Source organism: Malus domestica, chromosome 05, assembly GCF_042453785.1.
Source record: "Malus domestica chromosome 05, GDT2T_hap1".
NCBI classification, from domain to species: Eukaryota; Viridiplantae; Streptophyta; class Magnoliopsida; order Rosales; family Rosaceae; genus Malus; species Malus domestica.
The window spans coordinates 22,342,990-22,344,565 of NC_091665.1; the positions used below are offsets into that span (position 1 = coordinate 22,342,990).

Sequence of the window (1,576 nt, forward strand, 5' to 3'; positions counted from 1 at the left end):
ATTTGACAAACCGGCATTATATCTATCAAAGACAAGGAGCAAGAAATAATTGCTTGGTCACAAGCCAGTAATTTCTTTCTAATTAATATGTGTAGTAGATTACCAAGAGAAGTTTACCACAAACATTCATCGTTTCAGCCAAATAATGTAAATTAGGGTTTTCTTGGTTGAGGCAATAGTAGGACCTCAAGCTAGGCAAGTAATTATGCAACTTTGATCGTAGCATGCATGTCTTACTAGCAAGTTACCAAAATTTATTTTAAATAAAAAAGAGTGAATTCTTGATCAATTGAAATTTACCGTCCACCATGCCAGTGGAAGGTATACACAAAGGATCGATCATCACTTATTTATTCATTTTCTTTATTCTTAATAACCTACTTATCTTCTTAGATATATCCATCAGCAAAAATTGCTAGAGTGGTTGTTGTTCTTCCATAGCTAGTAAGGCTTCTCCCCAACATAGTTGCCTGGGGGATCATAGTTGCATCCAATGAAGGTACCCCCACTGCTGCACCTCACTTTTGCGCACCCTACACGAGCCGAGTTACGCCAAACCACCTGTGTATAATGCCCACACACCTTTCCAGCAGCACACGAGTTCGACTCATAACTGTAGTCGGCTTTCTCCGCCACCCACAGGTCCACAGCCGCTGTTCCCGACATGTCACCAGTGCTCATGGCAAGGTTTTCACCGTATGGCCCACCGGAGTGCACGAGATTGCAGTCGCCAACATGTTGGTTGGCGTAGTTTTGTGCATAGCCTGCTACATTGTCATCCCACGTCAAGGGACCAACGCCTACTGCTGCTCGAGCGGCGTTGTGGGAATTGAGGTAGTCTTGGGGTGTGTCTTGGGCATGAGAGGATTGTATTAGGGCTGAGCCTAAAATGAAAAGGAGAGCTAGGGAAATATTACACAACCCCATGTTAATGGTTTGTTCTCTTTGTGGATGGGCAAATGAGATGTTATGGTGCGGAATATTTATAATAGCGGGGAACGGTAAATGTTGATATTATGAGCTCTGAGAAATTGAGGATGTGGAAATTTATTTGCATGACTATCAAAGTTGAACGTTCACATTGCGTTATCAACTGAAGAAACCAAACCGTCGCCGAACTGATAAAACAAAACCCTACTTCTATATTTCTTTACTTACAACGGCTTACTTTTACAAGTAAAATTTATGAGAGGATTAACTTTTTCTAGTACTACAAACGATATTCTACATAGTCTAGACAAGGATGGAGATAGTTTGAACTAGGAAAGAGGATATGAACTACTATGACAATCTACCACTTGCATGAGAAGTACGAAGATTAGTCAAACTTTCTCGAGGTAATTAAATTGTCAGTATAACAAAAATAAGCAATCGTAACACCAAAAACGTGGCTACTGCTGGGGTAACAATAATATCGATCACTGACCTAGATATTATGTTGCTATGTAATACTTTAATTTCCCGATATTTGTTAACACAATTAACAATCCCTTGAAACCTTTGAAATTCATGTTGATGATGCAACATTGGAACAAATTGGAACTAATTGCTTTGGTAAATAAGCAGATCTGCTTCT

At 39.7% G+C, this 1,576-nt stretch overlaps 1 protein-coding gene across 1 annotated transcript; it reads right to left on the minus strand.

Moving 5' to 3' along the window:
- Positions 1 to 233: 233 nt before the first annotated feature.
- Positions 234 to 996, minus strand: LOC139196443 (pathogenesis-related protein 1-like). Its single transcript, XM_070822393.1, has one exon. The coding sequence runs from the start codon at positions 925 to 927 to the stop codon at positions 442 to 444; it is 486 nt and encodes a 161-aa protein (XP_070678494.1). The 5' UTR covers positions 928 to 996; the 3' UTR covers positions 234 to 441.
- Between the last annotated feature and the right edge of the window lie 580 nt (positions 997 to 1,576).